Here is an 18037-nt window from a genome sequence, read left to right as displayed (position 1 = left end):
CAGAAAGGGCGAAAGGATGCAAGTGGCTGAAAGGGGACAACCCTTGGCCGATGGTGCCCATTTGCTAGCAAGTCGTGCCTGTTCGTGGGGCAAGACTTACCCCCTCGTTTTCTATAAATATGGGGGCTCTCCTGTCGATTTCATTATCCAATTCCAGAGTAAAATACTCATGGAAAAACGTAGAGAGAGAGAGAGAGAGTTCTGGCCAAGAGATCGGCCGGAAAAGGGCCGGTCGTGGTGGTTTAGTATCTCCGGCAAGGAGAACGGTTTAGGAGAGAGGAGGCCGTGTGGTTATGAATACCCAAGGCATAGAGAAAGGTCTGGAGAAGGACTCCAACCCCGTGGTTCAGTCAGATAGGGTCAGTGGGGTAACCACCCACTCATCGGCTAAGACCATCGGACAGTCCGAACCGGTCTAGCCATGGGCGTTTGGATTGTGTCCTATTCTTCTTATTCTTTTCATTTATTTCTTCTTCTACTCCTTCTGTACATTGGCGTGGCCTTGTTGATGTGTTGGGATTGGTTATAACCGTGGTTCTGGTTGAGTAATGCGGTCGCGGTCCATAACCGACGAGTTAGGCGCGGGCATGATCTGACTGGCCTCAGGTGATCCGATTGGATAGGGGCGGTTCTGTTCTGTTCTGAACGGTTGCAACCTTTACCTGAACAGTCACAATGGTTCATGACTTGTGTAGGTTAAGGCGTTGTCCTTTGGCCATAGGCCGGACACACGCACGGACCAGACAGTCCATACGGACGGTTAGGTCGAACGGTTGGAACATCTGAATGGGTGCGAGTTGCCAAGAGGCACGTATGTCCAAAGGGTACTAGTTCCCAAAGGGTGTGAGTTCCAAACGGTGCCATTGGTTCAAGGCTTAGGCCGAACCAAGTGGACAGTCCGCGGCTGCATAGTCGAACGGACGGACGGTTAGTTTAACCGGAGTGTTGTGTCGCAAGGCCTGATCGGTTGCAAGGCAATCCGGTTTGGTCTTGGGCCTTACTCTGTGGTATGGATCCAGGCTTTGGGTCGGATCAGGTAAGAAGGTCCGTGAGCCTTTGGGCCGGACTTATAACAGGCCGATCGCACCTAGATCTTAATCAGACGGTTAGACGGGACTATGGACAATCCGACTATGGTTGGATGGTTCTAGCCGCAAAGGCTAAGTAGGATATCTTACAATCAACCTCGGGTTGGTGAGTAGGATAGGCGCCATATGCCTTATGTAGGGGGTAGACCCACATGATGGCAATGGAAGGCCGGTTATATCAGTACATGCTAAGTGGACGATGGCTTATCAAGTCTAGTGGTCGGATCATGTTTCATGACGATGATTCGATGGCCGAGCAGTAGTATGGATGGTCACGTTGCTGGAGTAAGAGTATTGGTGTGATGCTTCTAGATATCAACCTTGGTGTTGATAACTTCGAGATTGGCTAAGAGTCATGACGAAGAGTATGGCTAGTACTATGTGTCGTAGACCATAAGTATTGAGCCTAAGTGTGATTGTTCAAGGAAGGCCGTGTAAGATCTGATCATGGTTGAGTATGGACGACCTGACCTCTGGATGATGGCTCAAGTTGTCGGTCCTAACCTGATTAATGAATGCATTGGTTGGTATGAACAAATCATATCTATTGTCTGGGTTAAGTACCAAGGCCGGTCAGGCCAGATGATGACTCATCAGTTCCAAGTCATGTGAGGATGGTTGGTTTAATGACTTAGGATCTCATGAGCTTTGTCAGTCAAGAAGATGGACTTGGTACTATTGCCTATAAGGCAAAAGGATTTCGGATTGTGCTTGAGCCGAGATAGGCCAAATACATATCCTTATCCTTTCGAAGACTTCTCAAAGGTTACTTATATCTGTGGGGATGGTTGGTTGAATGACTAAGTACCTAGGGGAGTTGTTTGATGCAGGAGTCAAGATAAGGACCTTAAGTAAGATCATTGAGTGATCGTGGTCCAGCTGTTACGCAAGAGCAATTCGAGTCAATGGAGGACCGATGAGCTAATAAGCTCCATAGATGTGGCAAAGGTATGATCTAGCATTTACTTATGTAGATCTAGATAGAATGGTTTAGGGGAATGGAACCTCAGAATCGTATGGCTTGGTTTGGGTTTAGGATTGACCTTTAAGCTAATTGGTAGTTGAGTAAACTGGCCAAGGCTAAGGTGATTCGACCAGACAAGTGTTAGATTGGTTTTAGACCAATGATTAATTTGAGAATAATCCGCTGCGTATCTGTTGAAAGGATCTATGCTATTAATGACTAGGGAAGTCTTTAGCTAAGGTTTAAGTTAGCCCTCGCCTTTAGGCGATATTATAAATAAAGGGCAAAAATTAAGAGGTTCGGCCAGGAAGTGGACCGAGCGACGTGAGGCATTGACCGCGGCCTAGGCGGCCGGGATCGGGTCTTACAAGTTGGTATCAGAGCATGCTTGATCCTGTTTAGGACAACACTCTAAGATGTTGAGTTCCAAACCGAATTTATTTCCAAAAACTATGATGACTATGGAACCTTAGTTGGGGTGAGCCGAGAAAGAGTTGAGGTAAGCTAGGGTATCATGCTTGTGAATGTGAAAGTTCTAAGATGAACCGGCTTAGCCAAGATACGTTCTCCAAGGGCAAGATCCTAAAAACAGAAAGGTTGGTCGATCTAGTTATTAAGAAGTAATAGACGGGTTGGAAGGGATGGAAGCAATGCAAAACTTGTTTATGGATTACCTGGACAAGGGAAGTAACATGGACCAGAGAGTGGCTTAGGTTGAAATAAACGTGCAGCACTCTACTGAAGTTAAGTGTTATCCCTTGATGGCCGTTCATAATAAGTAAAGCATATGCAATGTTAAATCTGACTCAAAGGAGACACTACATGACCAGTACACGAGTGGACTTGTGATCAGATGGATCAGCTAGGACTCGGTATAGGTCAAGGTAGGTTTCCTTAGATCTAGTTGGATGGAATGAATCAATTCCAATCTGAATCCGTCCAAAGAAAGAATTGAGGAAACTCAGGGTGTTCGTTCCAATCATTGGAAGAACATGATGTTAAGTATCTTAGTATGATGGGGATTGAGGTATATTATAATTTCTGTTGTGAATGGTGTCAGCATTCGCAATAGTAAGACGCTTTGGAGAATGGTATGGGACATTTTCCAAATGTGTGATTAAACCAAAATGCTACTCATCTAGGTACCCACTGGGAGTGAAACGGGTGGCTTTGTTGGAGTCTAACTTGGCTGAAGAAGCTAAGCTTAAGGCTAAGCCACAGTCTGGCCCATCGGGCAAGACTAATGATAAAAAGAGAAAATGGGACCAGGTTGACGGAGGTGAGACCTCTGGTTGCCAACCTGCGTGTTCCAAATGTGGACGGAACCATACCGGTCAGTGCTGGAAGGCCAAGGGGGCTTGTGTTCGTTGTGGCAGCATGGACCATGGGGTTCAGAACTGTCCTCGACATAACCCGTCTGGTAGAAGCGGCCAGATGACTTGTTTCCATTGTGGCCAGCAAGGACATTTCCAATCGGAGTGTCCCAAGCTGCAAGGAAGTCAGGGGAAGGGCCGTGGAGACACAGGCAAGGCGTCCCAAGGCAAACCAACCACAACACCAAGGGTGTATGAACTGTCACGAGACGACAGAGCTTTCGGATCTTTTGATTCGATCTCTAGCAATCTCTAAATTTATCTTTTTACATTCAAGTAGTAATGCTTGGTCTGGAACCTAGAATTGTCTAGGGGATTCTGATGGGGGTCTCTGATAGGAACCCTCATGATTGGTGGTGTAAAAACCCACGTACTTTCCGACGCAGGGCTACACATAGGTTTTGTGAGTCCGGGACTGGTCGGAAAGGGTCTGTTCTGTCTGTACGCTGGTGATAATTTTGGGATAGTGAGGGCAGCCGGTGGGCAAGCCAGGAACTCACTAGGTCTCATGTCGAATATCCCAGTGCAGATCCAGGGAAAGGTCTTCCCTGTGAATCTGGTCTGTGTCCACCTAAAGAATCACGAGATGATCCTAGGTATGGACTGGTTGGGAAAGTATCGGGCCACTCTCGATTGCCATAGAGGTCGTGTGCAATTGGAGACTGGGCTTCATCCGATCCAGTACCAATGTCTGTGTCCGGCTCAAGAGAAAGTAGTGGTTTCAGCAGTTCGAGTGATTCGGATGTTGGAACAGGGTTGTCAGTCCTTTTTGGCTACAATTACAACTACAGAGCCGGGCAGTTCTGTCTGTCTGAAAGACCTTTCAGAGGATTCGTTGGTGTCGAAGTTCCCAGATGTGTTCCAGGTACCTCAGGGTGTCCCCCCTGATAGGTCGGATCCATTTACGATTGAACTAGAGCCAGGGACAGCTCCGCTGTCCTAGAGTCCGTTTCTGTCGGCTCCGGCCGAGATGGCTGGGCCGAAATTGACCATGTCCGAGAAAGGACCATGGTCGCAGTACAACCAAGTCGGAGTTTGACCTAAGGTTGAGAATGATCAAGTCTAGTAATGGACGAGGATCAGGCCACGACCTATTCGGAGATGGACCTATGGTCGGGGTGAAACGGTCGAGTCCCTGCGTGGACCATGACCGGAATATGATCACGTCCGTAAATGGACCAGGATCGAATTATGACAAAGTCCAGTGAAGGACATAAGTCAAGTCTGAGGCGTTTTTAGTCTGGAGGGACTAAGATCGCAATGTGGCCAAGCCTGAAAAGGTTGTGGCCGGTTAAGAGATGATCCATTACGTTGTGGCTGAGGTCATGAACCTTATTGTCCATGAAGGACAAAAGAACCATAACAATCAGTTAGGACTTGTTGTAGGACAAGCAGCCTAAAGATTGGAACAAGTTCGTGAGGACTTGACTGGTACATCGAAGTGGTCATTTGGTGGTTTTGAATCAAGCTTGTTCTATTCTCTGATCAAGACTAGAATAAGTTTGGTTGGAATATTTTGTCTTGGGACAAGGTATAATCATCACCGGATTCGAGGACGAATCCATTACAAGTGGGGGAGACTTATCACGCCCCCAATCCTGGAAAGGACTGTCGGAACGGCCATGGTTCGAGGAAACGTACCAGCCAGTCTTAGGACATCAAGGCAAGCGTTCCATGGTCAAGAAAGAAGGTTAAGGACATAAGGAAACTTAGACTTAACCTTATAAGAGCAAAGAGACGGCTAAGACGAGTAAGACGGTAGCTGGACGAGATAGAGAAGTAGCTCGACCAGCTCAACGAAGCTAGGTTGAGTTCACTCCAGCTCAGCCACTTCTAAGTCAGCTCCACTAGCTGGACTACTAGCTCACTCAGCTGAGGCAGCTGGGAGTCAGCTCATCTCAGCTAGACGGACTGTTCGGGTTTTAGGCTGATGGTCCGCGTCCGGGTCAGTGGCGGGCTGTGAGGTCCGGCCATGAGGCCATGGGCTGTTGGGTCCTTGGACAAGGCCGTGGGCTAAGTCCAGGAGGCTTGGGGTGTGGGTTGGGCTTATGACCGACCCCAAACCCATTCAGAAAGGGCGAAAGGATGCAAGTGGCTGAAAGGGGACAACCCTTGGCCGATGGTGCCCATTTGCTAGCAAGTCGTGCCAGTTCGTGGGGCAAGACTTACCCCCTCGTTTTCTATAAATATGGGGGCTCTCCTGTCGATTTCATTATCCAATTCCAGAGTAAAATACTCATGGAAAAACGTAGAGAGAGAGAGAGAGAGTTCTGGCCAAGAGATCGGCCGGAAAAGGGCCGGTCGTGGTGGTTTAGTATCTCCGGCAAGGAGAACGGTTTAGGAGAGAGGAGGCCGTGTGGTTATGAATACCCAAGGCATAGAGAAAGGTCTGGAGAAGGACTCCAACCCCGTGGTTCAGTCAGATAGGGTCAGTGGGGTAACCACCCACTCATCGGCTAAGACCATCGGACAGTCCGAACCGGTCTAGCCATGGGCGTTTGGATTGTGTCCTATTCTTCTTATTCTTTTCATTTATTTCTTCTTCTACTCCTTCTGTACATTGGCGTGGCCTTGTTGATGTGTTGGGATTTGTTATAACCGTGGTTCTGGTTGAGTAATGCGGTCGCGGTCCATAACCGACGAGTTAGGCGCGGGCATGATCTGACTGGCCTCAGGTGATCCGATTGGATAGGGGCGGTTCTGTTCTGTTCTGAACGGTTGCAACCTTTCCCTGAACAGTCACAATGGTTCATGACTTGTGTAGGTTAAGGCGTTGTCCTTTGGCCATAGGCCGGACACACGCACGGACCAGACAGTCCATACGGACGGTTAGGTCGAACGGTTGGAACATCTGAATGGGTGCGAGTTGCCAAGAGGCATGTATGTCCAAAGGGTACTAGTTCCCAAAGGGTGTGAGTTCCAAACGGTGCCATTGGTTCAAGGCTTAGGCCGAACCAAGTGGACAGTCTGCGGCTGCATAGTCGAACGGACGGACGGTTAGTTTAACCGGAGTGTTGTGTCGCAAGGCCTGATCGGTTGCAAGGCAATCCGGTTTGGTCTTGGGCCTTACTCTGTGGTATGGATCCAGGCTTTGGGTCGGATCAGGTAAGAAGGTCCGTGAGCCTTTGGGCCGGACTTATAACTGGCCGATCGCACCTAGATCTTAATCAGACGGTTAGACGGGACTATGGACAATCCGACTATGGTTGGATGGTTCTAGCCGCAAAGGCTAAGTAGGATATCTTACAATCAACCTCGGGTTGGTGAGTAGGATAGGCGCCATATGCCTTATGTAGGGGGTAGACCCACATGACGGCAATGGAAGGCCGGTTATATCAGTACATGCTAAGTGGACGATGGCTTATCAAGTCTAGTGGTCGGATCATGTTTCATAACGATGATTCGATGGCCGAGCAGTAGTATGGATGGTCACGTTGCTGGAGTAAGAGTATTGGTGTGATGCTTCTAGATATCAACCTTGGTGTTGATAACTTCGAGATTGGCTAAGAGTCATGACGAAGAGTATGGCTAGTACTATGTGTCGTAGACCATAAGTATTGAGCCTAAGTGTGATTGTTCAAGGAAGGCCTTGTAAGATCTGATCATGGTTGAGTATGGACGACCTGACCTCTGGATGATGGCTCAAGTTGTCGGTCCTAACCTGATTAATGAATGCATTGGTTGGTATGAACAAATCATATCTATTGTCTGGGTTAATGTTTGAACCGAGAACTGTCAACAAACTAGTGAATAAACGAGACGAGGACTCGTCAGTGGGGTTAGGAGAAGTCTTCATGCTGAGCTTGAACCGGATGGAGACGACTCGAAGAGAACGGTCAAGTGACGACTCTTCGGTCGAGTGAGGACTCGTCGGTTGAGTAAGGACTCGTCGGTCGAGTGACGACTCGTCGATCGATTGACGACTCATCGATCAAGTGACGAGAGAAAGATCTGCGCTTGAATGAACGAGACGAGGACTCGAAGAGAATAAGAAAAAGGTGTTTAATGATTATAGCTGCACCCGGCGAAGAGTTGCCTACGTACCCCGAAAGGGGATCAAGCCAATCGTAGTTCTACAACAAAGGATCACAAGTGCCTAGATAAAAGCATGTGGAGAGATGTTTCTCTCTCTAGAAGTAGAGAGAGATGAATGAGAGACCAAAAGAGAGTCCAAGAGCCAAGAGTCCCATCTCAAAGGAGGTTGGCTCCTTATTTATAGAAAGAAGTGGTCTAGGGTTTCCTAGTGAACCCCTTTCAAATGGGCTGAGCCCATTATCTTATAGGCCTTGTTGGGGACAAAGTCCATGTCCAACAGTAAGCCCCCCAGTTCGTTGAGAGAGATGGAGTTGATCTCAATGAATTTTACGAAGAGGGTTTATAAGAAAATGGACTCAGCGCTGAGTCGACACGTCAACTCCGCGAGGAGAGAGAGATCTGAGCGACTGCGAGAGATCGATCTGCACAGAGTAACCGCGAGAGATCGAGTCGTGCGACTGCGAGAGAACGACGCAGATGATTATCATGAATGGGCCGTCATGGTTAGATTGCCATAGATGAAGTGTCATAGACGGACCGTCTCGGGCGAGCTATCATCGACATACTTCTGATTCCGATCAGACTTCTTACTCCGGGATGGTTGCGCGAACGATCTGTGAGGACAGTGTTCTGAACCATCGGAGCAAGTTGCCATGGATGAAGTGTCAATCGACAAACTGCCAAAGACAAGTCGCCGTAGACATCATCATGAACGTATCGCCATGAGCGAACCATCATAATCAAATCGTCACGGGTGGACATGTCTTCGCACAATCAAATCGTCACGGGAGGACGTGTCTTCGCAGTATCAAATCATCACGGGAGGACGTGTCTTCGCAGTATCACGTCATGCTCGAGACTTGCGAGCAATCCGAGTGACTGCAAGAGAGCGATCCGAGCCGAGTGACTGCGAGAGAGCGAGGCGAGTGACCGCAAAGAGCAAGTTGAGTGACCGCAAGAGTGCAACTGCGAGTGACCGCAAGAGTGTGAGTCGAGTGACCGGAAGAGTGGAACTGCGAGTGACCGCAAGAGTGCGAGTCGAGTGACCGCAAGAGTGCGAGTTGAGTGACCGCGAGTCGAGTGACCGTAAGAGTGCGAGTCGAGTGACCGCAAGAGTTGCGAGTCGAGTGACCGCGAGAAAGAGATCTGAGCAACTGCGAGTCGTGCGGTGGGTCAACTCGAGAGTGCCAGTTGGCCTTCGACGAGTCGCTGAATTCTACTTTGAATATTGGGTTTAAACGATTTGTATTTGGCAATTTGGTCGATGTCTTGAATTAAACCGGAGAGTCGATGACTCGGTCTTATCAAATTTTAACACATCATGCCGTCAGTTCGAGTCCTCGATAACAGTTTAAATTTTCGAGGTTCGAAGACAATCGTTTATATTTCCGAGCAACAACGGTTTTCACTCGATCTTGAAGTAATCCTAAAAATTTTAGGTTGGCCAAGCCTGGCTTTAGAGGATTATAAAATGATTGAAAGTTGTCGTCTCGATCGTATGGGTCGGGACCGCGATACGACCGAAAATCCCTCGAGCATGTGTCTGATCAGGACATGCTCGTTAGTGGGTGCGAGTGCTAGTACGTTTGTCCGAGAGACAAGGTCGTGCTCGTGCGTAAGCATCGCTCAAAACAATTTGCGCTCCTACATGTTGGGAGATTGTTTTGTTATGTGACCGTGACCGTGAGAGAGAGTGAGTGGCCGCGAGAGATCGAGCCAAGCGACTGCGAGAGAACACTCGTCGGTCGAGTGAAGACTCGTCTCTCGAAGTGATGACAGAACAGTCTTGTGGCGACAGAACAGTCAAGTGACTACAAAACGGTCGACTGAGGACTCGCCGGTCGAGTGAGGACTCGCCGGTCGAGTGACGACTCATCGATCGAGTGACGACTCGTCGGTCAAGTGACGACTCGTCGGTCAAGTGACGACTCGTCGGTCAAGTGACGAGAGAACGATCTGCACCGAGTGATAAGAGCGAGCGAGTGGCCGAAGAGTCGGTTGAGTGACAACTCGTTGGTCGAGTGACAACAGAACGGACTCCAGTTCAATCTTCCTCGAATATACTTCTCCATGCCCCACGGTGGGCGCCAACTGTTTGAACCGAGAACTGTCAACAAACTAGTGAATAAACGAGACGAGGACTCGTCAATGGGGTTAGGAGAAGTCTTCATGCTGAGCTTGAACCGGATGGAGACGACTCGAAGAGAACGGTCAAGTGACAACTCTTCGGTCGAGTGAGGACTCGTCGGTTGAGTGAGGACTCGTCGGTCGAGTGATGACTCCTCGATCGATTGACGACTCATCGATCAAGTGACGAGAGAAAGATCTGCGCTTGAATGAACGAGACGAGGACTCGAAGAGAATAAGAAAAAGGTGTTTAATGATTATAGCTGCACCCGGCGAAGAGTTGCCTACGTACCCCGAAAGGGGATCAAGCCAATCGTAGTTCTACAACAAAGGATCACAAGTGCCTAGATAAAAGCATGTGGAGAGATGTTTCTCTCTCTAGAAGTAGAGAGAGATGAATGAGAGACCAAAAGAGAGTCCAAGAGCCAAGAGTCCCATCTCAAAGGAGGTTGGCTCCTTATTTATAGAAAGAAGTGGTCTAGGGTTTCCTAGTGAACCCCTTTCAAATGGGCTGAGCCCATTATCTTATAGGCCTTGTTGGGGACAAAGTCCATGTCCAACAGTAAGCCCCCCAGTTCGTTGAGAGAGATGGAGTTGATCTCAATGAATTTTACGAAGAGGGTTTATAAGAAAATGGACTCAGCGCTGAGTCGACACGTCAACTCCGCGAGGAGAGAGAGATCTGAGCGACTGCGAGAGATCGATCTGCACAGAGTAACCGCGAGAGATCGAGTCGTGCGACTGCGAGAGAACGACGCAGATGATTATCATGAATGGGCCGTCATGGTTAGATTGCCATAGATGAAGTGTCATAGACGGACCGTCTCGGGCGAGCTATCATCGACATACTTCTGATTCCGATCAGACTTCTTACTCCGGGATGGTTGCGCGAACGATCTGTGAGGACAGTGTTCTGAACCATCGGAGCAAGTTGCCATGGATGAAGTGTCAATCGACAAACTGCCAAAGACAAGTCGCCGTAGACATCATCATGAACGTATCGCCATGAGCGAACCATCATAATCAAATCGTCACGGGTGGACATGTCTTCGCACAATCAAATCGTCACGGGAGGACGTGTCTTCGCAGTATCAAATCATCACGGGAGGACGTGTCTTCGCAGTATCACGTCATGCTCGAGACTTGCGAGCAATCCGAGTGACTGCAAGAGAGCGATCCGAGCCGAGTGACTGCGAGAGAGCGAGGCGAGTGACCGCAAAGAGCAAGTTGAGTGACCGCAAGAGTGCAACTGCGAGTGACCGCAAGAGTGTGAGTCGAGTGACCGGAAGAGTGGAACTGCGAGTGACCGCAAGAGTGCGAGTCGAGTGACCGCAAGAGTGCGAGTTGAGTGACCGCGAGTCGAGTGACCGTAAGAGTGCGAGTCGAGTGACCGCAAGAGTTGCGAGTCGAGTGACCGCGAGAAAGAGATCTGAGCAACTGCGAGTCGTGCGGTGGGTCAACTCGAGAGTGCCAGTTGGCCTTCGACGAGTCGCTGAATTCTACTTTGAATATTGGGTTTAAACGATTTGTATTTGGCAATTTGGTCGATGTCTTGAATTAAACCGGAGAGTCGATGACTCGGTCTTATCAAATTTTAACACATCATGCCGTCAGTTCGAGTCCTCGATAACAGTTTAAATTTTCGAGGTTCGAAGACAATCGTTTATATTTCCGAGCAACAACGGTTTTCACTCGATCTTGAAGTAATCCTAAAAATTTTAGGTTGGCCAAGCCTGGCTTTAGAGGATTATAAAATGATTGAAAGTTGTCGTCTCGATCGTATGGGTCGGGACCGCGATACGACCGAAAATCCCTCGAGCATGTGTCTGATCAGGACATGCTCGTTAGTGGGTGCGAGTGCTAGTACGTTTGTCCGAGAGACAAGGTCGTGCTCGTGCGTAAGCATCGCTCAAAACAATTTGCGCTCCTACATGTTGGGAGATTGTTTTGTTATGTGACCGTGACCGTGAGAGAGAGTGAGTGGCCGCGAGAGATCGAGCCAAGCGACTGCGAGAGAACACTCGTCGGTCGAGTGAAGACTCGTCTCTCGAAGTGATGACAGAACAGTCTTGTGGCGACAGAACAGTCAAGTGACTACAAAACGGTCGACTGAGGACTCGCCGGTCGAGTGAGGACTCGCCGGTCGAGTGACGACTCATCGATCGAGTGACGACTCGTCGGTCAAGTGACGACTCGTCGGTCAAGTGACGACTCGTCGGTCAAGTGACGAGAGAACGATCTGCACCGAGTGATAAGAGCGAGCGAGTGGCCAAGGAGTATCTTACAACTCCTCCCGTATTGTCCAAGCCCGAAACTGGCGACACACTCTCACTCTATATCGCCGTATCCTCAACCGCGGTCAGCAGCGTCCTCATCCGAGAGGATCGAGGAGAACAGAAGCCTATCTTCTACACGAGCAAGCGCATGACTGATCCAGAGACTCGATATCCCACCCTTGAGAAGATGGCTCTTGCCGTTGTAACATCGGCAAGAAAACTGCGTCCCTACTTTCAGTCGCACACAATCGAAGTGTTGACAAATCAACCATTGCGAACGGTAATGCAGAATACAAATCAATCCGGACGGTTATCGAAGTGGGCTATCGAACTCAGCGAGCACGACATTGTCTTCAAGAATCGAACAGCTGCAAAATCTCAAGTCCTCGCAGACTTTCTCATCGAGCTCGCACCAGAGCTCGAGCAAGATCTAATCCTCCCAAGTCAAAATTGGATACTTCACGTCGACGGGTCGTCGACAAACAAAGGATCAGGAGCAGGAGTACAGTTACAATCTCCGACAGGAGAACTGATCAGACAGTCGTTCAGCTTCGGCTTCGCCGCTTCAAACAACGAAGCAGAGTATGAATCGTTGATCGCAGGACTACGACTCGCCAAGGCAGTCAAGGCAAAACACCTCAGCGCATACTGCGATTCGCAACTCGTAACTAGTCAGTTTAGTGGTGACTACGATGCCCGCAACGAACGAATGGACGCGTACCTAAAGATCGTTCAAACACTCGCCAAAGATTTCGAATTCTTCGAGCTCACCAAAGTCCCCAGAGGTGAGAACGTATGCGCTGATGCTCTCGCTGCCTTAGGAAGCAGGTTGCGCGATCAGGTGAAACGTACCATCCCTATTCACAAGATCGACAAACCAAGCATCGATCTGACCCCCATCGAGACCGCCATCGTAGCACCAATAACCGAAGCCGTACCCGCGAACCAAGTCTTCGAAGAGGTGTCAAACGACACCAATGATTGGAGAACAGAATTTATCGACTATTTGGTCGATGGAAAGCTACCTCCCGAGAAATGGATTGCAAGACGACTCAAGACGCGGAGTGCTCATTATGTCGTCCTCGACGGAGAACTCCACCGATGGACCGCAACCAAGGTACTTCTGAAGTGCATCAATGGCGAAGAGACGCATTTAGTCATGGCTGAAACGCACGAAGGCGCTGCAGGAAATCATTCTGGAGGTCGAGCACTTGCTTTAAAAGTAAAGAGTCTCGGTTTCTACTGGCCAACGATGAACGCAGACTGCGAAGCTTACGCCCAGCGATGTGACCAGTGCCAGCGACACGCCTCGACGATCCACTCCCCGACACAGTTGCTGCGAACAATGACAGCTCCTTACCCTTTCATGCGATGGGGAATGGACATAATCGGCCCGATGCCGAGCTCTCGACAGAAACGCTTCGTCCTAGTCTTGACAGATTACTTCACGAAGTGGATTGAGGCAGAAGCTTTCGCGAGCATCACAGAGAAGGAAGTCCAACGATTTGTGTGGAAGAACATCATCTGTCGCCACGGCCTACCTTACGAGATAGTGACCGACAACGGCTCCCAATTCATATCAAATAAATTTCGAGAATTCTGCGAGAGATGGAGAATCCGACTCAACACGTCAAGTCCGCGATACCCCCAGAGCAACGGCCAAGCCGAGGCGACCAACAAAATCATAATTGACGGTTTGAAAAAACGCCTCGATCTCAAAAAAGGATGTTGGGCAGACGAGCTCGACGGCGTCCTCTGGTCACATAGAACGACTCCTCGAGGAGCAACGAAATCAACTCCTTTCTCGATGGCACACGGAGTCGAAGCCATGGCTCCCGCCGAAGTCAACGTAACCAGTCTTCGAAGGTCGAGGATGCCACCAAACGTCGAGCTCAACAGCAGTATGCTCTTCGATGCCTTGGACGCTATAGAAGAACGCCGCGACCAGGCACTACTTCGCATCCAGAACTATCAGCATCAGATCGAAGGTTACTACAACAAGAAGGTCAAGTCTCGACCTCTCGAACTGGGTGACATAGTACTACGCAAAGTGTTCGAAAACACCAAGGAACTAAACGCAGGCAAGCTCGGAACTAATTGGGAAGGGCCATACAAAATTTCTCAAGTCATTAAACCAGGAGTCTATCGACTCGAGACGTCGACCGGCGAACCTGTTCCCAGAGCATGGAACTCAATGCACCTCCGACGATACTACTCTTAAGAGTCCCATCTCAACAAACGAGTGAATGACACCCTTGTCACTTTCACTCAAAAAAAAAAAAAAAAAAAAAAAAAAAAAAAAAAAACCAGTGAATGCGCATCCACTGCCACTTTCACTAACCAAAACGAACTACGAATGGCTTGATCCTCTCCTAGAGGTACGTAGGCAGCCCTTTACCGGGTCCAGCTATAACAAAAACAATCTCCCAACAAGTAGGAGCGCGAATTGTTTTAAGCGATGCTTACGCACGAGCACGACCTTGTCTCTCGGACAAACGTACTAGCACTCGCACCCACTAACGGGCATGTCCTGATCAGACACGTGCTCGAGGGATTCTTCGGTCGTATCGCGGTCCCGACCCGTGCGATCGAGACGACAACTTTCAGTCATCTTATAATCCTCTAAAGCCGGGATTGGCCAACCTAATATTTCTTTTTTGGATTACTTAAAGATCGATTAGAAAACCGTTGTTGCTCGAAAATATAAACGATTGTCTTCGAAACTCGAAAATTTGTGTTGATTATCGATGACTCGAACTGACGGCATGATGTGTAAAAATTTGATAAAACCAAGTCATCGACTTTCCGGTTTAATTCAAGACATCGACCAGATTGCCAAACCAAATCGTTTAAATCCAACATTTAAAATAGATTTCAGCGACTCGTCGAAGGCTAACTCACATCCTCGAGTCCACGAAACTATTTCTCTATGACTAAGGCAAATTCTGTTTCAGAAATAACTTCTAAGGAGAGCAAACTTACTGAAAGTCTGAAACAACAGATAGCCGCAAAAGCAAAATAAATCCAGATATTACATCAACAAAAGCCTCCAAGGGCCAAAAACCAAAAGTCTAAAAGAAACAACAACAACATATTAAGCTAGTCTTCGGCACGGTTGGAACCTCCCTCGACGACCTGAGCAGTCACGTCCGCTGGAAGGACTGGTAGATTGTCAATTCTGTCGGCCATTCCCTCTTCATTTTGCGGGTTACCAACTAAACCAGATTCAGTCTCCTCCGGGTGTTCGCCACCCTCTTCTTCAGTCGAAGAATCTGAGAGTTCGAGAAGATTAACAGCCTCTGTCCTCGTCTCGGCACCAGTCCCAAGAGCCGGGACCAACGGATCTTCATTCACAACGATGCTGGTGGAGAGCGTAGTCGGATCCAAAGCAGGTGCAACGGTCGTATCCTCGAGCCTTGCAACCTCACCAACGATCCTACCTTCATGAAAAGACGGCTCCCCGAGCTCTCTTCCAGATGGTTCTACAGATTCTTCGTTCGCATGATCTCCTTGAGAACTACTAGGAGTTTGAAGGAAAGCAGCGGTCCCAGCATCAATCAGGCCCGCGTTCGATCCATATGGGTCGATCGTCGCCCACACATTCTCGTTTAGAAAAGGAGATCGAAGATGAAGAGGAGAAAGACAGAGAAGCTCCTCGGGAATTCCTCCGACAGCTAGTCGATCAGCCGCAGTTTCGTACTCCTTCTCTTGTTCGGCGAACAAGTCAATCGTCTCTTGCGGAATGTCGATCCCGCTCTCCTTAAGCGCTTCGAGGCATTTCTTTGTCCCAAAAGCTTGGCTCTGCAAGGATCTAACTGTTTCAAACTCACTACGACGCTTCTCGAGATCTCGAATTTGGGAGAAACGCTTGTTGCTCTTAGCAATCATGGCCGTCTGTACACGAAACCGCTCGTGAGTAACCTCATGACCCCGAGAGTCCCTCAGTCTGTTGACCTCTTTCAAGTGCCTCAGCGCGGTGGACACCATCTTCTCCTCCATGGCTGCCTTCTCTCTTAACCAGGCCCTCTTCTCCTCCTCAAGTCCTCGTATCTTTACACCCGCAGCATCAAATTTATCTTTCAACTCCCCGAATTTCTCCAGGAAATGAGCCTTCTGAGCCTTCTTCCTCTCAATCAGTTGAGCCCGTTCCTCCGCGACCTTATCAATTGTCGCCTTAAATTCCTTCGTCTTGCGGTCATGAGATACATCCTTCGCTCGAGCGAGCTTGTCGGCTTGCTTTAACTTGGACGTGGCCTCCTTAAGGGCTGAATCATATAACTCGACGACGTAGTTCATGCTCCCGTCGCTCTGCATGAGCGAAAGAAAAGATCAGAATCAGGAACATGAAAAATTGACAAAGTAAGGAGAATAATTCCTACCAGAATTTTAGTCCTCGCCGCATCGACATACGCGTCCTTGAAAATAAGGTCCTTGACAGCGGGCAGGTCCTTGCGACCACCCTTAATTTGCCGAACAAGCTCAGCACAGTCAGTCGGGGCAAAAGAGAGAGGAGTTTCGCCGACGTACTTGAACTCCACGTGGTCACGAAATTTGACCCGACGATCTTCAGAGGTCGAACCGCCTTCAACAAGAGTCTGAGGTGCAGCTGGAGGAATCTTCGCAGCAGAAGCAGACGAAGCCGGAGTAGACAACTCATGACTGCGGGAACTCTTTTTCCTCTTCAGAGGGATGGACGGGGAGTTATCCGAATCGACGACTCCCCGAGCCGCAGCATCGCGAGAAAGACTTTTCTCGATAACAGTCTCACGATTCCCGGTGTCCTCAGCAGGCTCCGACTGTTCCTCAGCAGATTTCTTCTTCTTCTTCTCATTTTTCTTTTTCTTCTTCGGAGGACCATCGGATTCGGTCCTTGCTTGAGAGGTAGCCGGCGTAGAGGAGTCAGGAGCAGATCTCTTCTTATTGCCACCAGTCACCGATGGTTCAGCAGTCTCTCGTTCAGAGATCAATGTGAGATCCTCCCTCGAGGAGCCGACAATAACTGGGCCCGAAGACGGTCTGGGAGAAACTGCAAGAGGAAGAGGAGCGGGAGGAATTGCTCCACGAGGAGTCTTCTCGCGAGGAGTCTTTTCACGAGGAGTCTCTTCGCGAGGAGTCGTCCCACTAGGAGTTGTCTCGCTAGGAGTCGCAGAAGATCCCCTTTTTGCCTCGCTCAGCTTTTTCTTGATTAGCGCACTCAAGTCTGGAAGCTCTTTCATTTCCCTGGCCGCGTTGATGATCTTTTGCTCGGCACTACTGAATATCGAAAACCGTCGCTTGTTACCGGTAATCAAAGGTAATAGATCAGACCTCCAATCCTCTGAAAAAGAGTAGCAAGCTGGATGAGATAAATTTCGTGACTGACATAAGTTGGAGGAAAACATGTGATCGTAAGAAGAAACTTACTCCTCGAGATTCTGTCGAGCACTCGTCGAATCCTCTCGATGGTGATATCCTTCCAGCTTACTTGGACGCGCGAAACAACTGCACGAGCATCAGATACGAAATCTTCCGGATAAAAGGCCGTGTCAGGGTGATCAACTGCAAATAAACAAAAAAAAAAAACGTCAGAAAAACAAGGAAAAGAGACAGTCGATGAGCTGACAACAACGTTCTACCAAGTTTATGATTCCACAAAAATCGAAAGGAATCGTCGGGCGGCTCCTCGAAGGCAAAACCGTCAGACTTGACGTAAAAGTAGAAACGCTGCCAGTGCGCCGTCCTACATGGATGATCGACGATCACGTTGTAGTTGGGCCTCATCTGAATCGAGAACAAACCATCACCCATCGACTTCGTATAGGTCAGCTCCTCGAGCGTCCGGACACTCATCGAAACGTCAATCTCCGCCGCAGTCACCATCAATGCCACCGAGGTACGGAACGCGCCGTTGAAAAATTGACTGATCGCCGCGTCACGACGTCTTACGTAAGACGTAACAAGTCGAGGAATTGGAAACCAAAGTTTGGTCTCGTCATGAAAGTATGACTCATAGACGCACTGAAACCCCAAAGGAGGGGACCACGGCCTCTGAGATTTAGTTGGGATCAGAAAGGTCACCCCGGCTCCTCCACACTCCCTCAATAAAGCTTTCACGCTACTAGGAGTCGAACGAGTCTCCTCGATATTCTCCCATGACTGTCCCTCTACGACAGAAGGACGCATCTGCTCAATCGC

At 49.0% G+C, this 18037-nt stretch overlaps 1 protein-coding gene across 1 annotated transcript; it reads right to left on the bottom strand.

The window, feature by feature from the left end:
• Positions 1-14139: 14139 nt before the first annotated feature.
• LOC106376057 lies at positions 14140-17419 on the bottom strand. Its single transcript, XM_022712262.2, has 2 exons — positions 16243-17419; positions 14140-16171 (listed from the first exon to the last, which is right to left on the bottom strand). The coding sequence occupies exons 1-2, from the start codon at positions 17242-17244 to the stop codon at positions 14963-14965; spliced, it is 2211 nt and encodes a 736-aa protein (XP_022567983.2). The 5' UTR covers positions 17245-17419; the 3' UTR covers positions 14140-14962.
• Between the last annotated feature and the right edge of the window lie 618 nt (positions 17420-18037).

Source organism: Brassica napus, unplaced genomic scaffold (assembly GCF_020379485.1).
Source record: "Brassica napus cultivar Da-Ae unplaced genomic scaffold, Da-Ae ScsIHWf_1115;HRSCAF=1585, whole genome shotgun sequence".
In the NCBI taxonomy this organism is placed as follows: domain Eukaryota; kingdom Viridiplantae; phylum Streptophyta; class Magnoliopsida; order Brassicales; family Brassicaceae; genus Brassica; species Brassica napus.
Note: the sequence above shows the minus strand (reverse complement) of the source record. Positions and strands in the feature narration are given on the sequence as shown.